The sequence below is a fragment of the Austrofundulus limnaeus genome, unplaced genomic scaffold (genome assembly GCF_001266775.1).
Source record: "Austrofundulus limnaeus strain Quisiro unplaced genomic scaffold, Austrofundulus_limnaeus-1.0 Scaffold636, whole genome shotgun sequence".
Classification (NCBI taxonomy): Eukaryota; Metazoa; Chordata; class Actinopteri; order Cyprinodontiformes; family Rivulidae; genus Austrofundulus; species Austrofundulus limnaeus.
In genome coordinates this window covers 262641-263803 of record NW_013953038.1, presented here as the reverse complement: position 1 = coordinate 263803, position 1163 = coordinate 262641, and the positions used below count along the sequence as shown (strand labels likewise).

General features: G+C 43.9%; 1 protein-coding gene across 1 annotated transcript in view; it reads left to right on the top strand.

Annotated features, from left to right (window-relative positions):
- LOC106531458 (protein cordon-bleu) overlaps positions 1 to 1163 on the top strand; it is a 44282-nt gene that overhangs the window by 26594 nt on the left and 16525 nt on the right. The window contains exons 6-7 of the mRNA XM_014027332.1: positions 622 to 698; positions 777 to 953. Coding sequence (XP_013882786.1) covers positions 622 to 698; positions 777 to 953 — 254 coding nt within the window. The remainder of the gene's footprint in view (positions 1 to 621; positions 699 to 776; positions 954 to 1163) is intronic.

Here is a 1163-nt window from a genome sequence, read left to right as displayed (position 1 = left end):
CACACACACACACACACACACACACACACATTTGTTTCTTGACATACACAAACATGTCTCCCTATTCTTGTGTGGACTTTCCATTGACTTCCATTCATTTATTGGTCATTCCTATAGCCTAACCCTGACCCCTTACTCTGAAGTTAACCACTCCAGTATCTACCTGACCCTAAATCTAGCATAAACTTAATTCACGCCTTGGTCCTAAACCTATCCCCCACAACCCAAAATCAGCCTTCAAAGTCATGGGGACCAGGCTTTGATCCCTGCGAGGCTGCATTTTCCTGAAAAATCATTCCCACTAAGTAGCAAAAACATAGGCCTGTCAACATGCACACTTGTACTTGCATCAAACTGAGGACTTTGTATTGACTTCCATTCATTTTTGTAACTGTATTTATGTCTAAGCCAGACATTTTCTCTAAAACCAACCATTACTGGTCTATAGTTAACACTAACCTGAACCAAAACTTAATTCACACCATACCTCTAAACCTCACTTTACATCAAAGACCTCACTTTGATAGTAACTATGGTGCAAATGGCCCTCACTCTGTAGTAGAAACACACACGGTTTATTAGCTCTCCATTGTTTTACTGATAACTTGTAACATTTTACAGACTTGCCAAGGAAGGAAAAGAAGCAAAAGATCCGATGCTTCTTCAGCTTTCTAAGGAGGAGGAGGAAACCTGAATCTGTACGTTCTCCACTTGTCAGGATAAACTTTATTTGAATGTAAACGTTGGCAGCTAACGCATGTTTGTACTTCTGTCAGCATGGGCCGGCGAGCACTCCCGTGTCTCCTGGGCTCAAACAAGTGGAGGTCTGTGTGAACGAGGCGACCGTTTCCTCCACGAACCCCACGCCTGCAGAAATGCCCAAAAAGAGGCGAGCCCCACCTCCACCTCCGGGGACGTCACAGAGCGTTCCCACCAGTCTGAGCAGCTGCCAGGTGAGAGGAGCACAGCTGAGGGCTGCTGGGAAGGGAGGGAGGGATTCTTTCACTTCCTCTGTTCCTGCAGCAAATGCAGTGAAAATGTCACAGCTTTTCTGCTCTAAATTATAGTTGGTTATTACTGATTAGAAAAGTGCTGCTTAAAGGGGAACTATTATGCAAAACTCACTTTTTAAAGTTTTTTTACTCAACTTTGGGTATGTACTT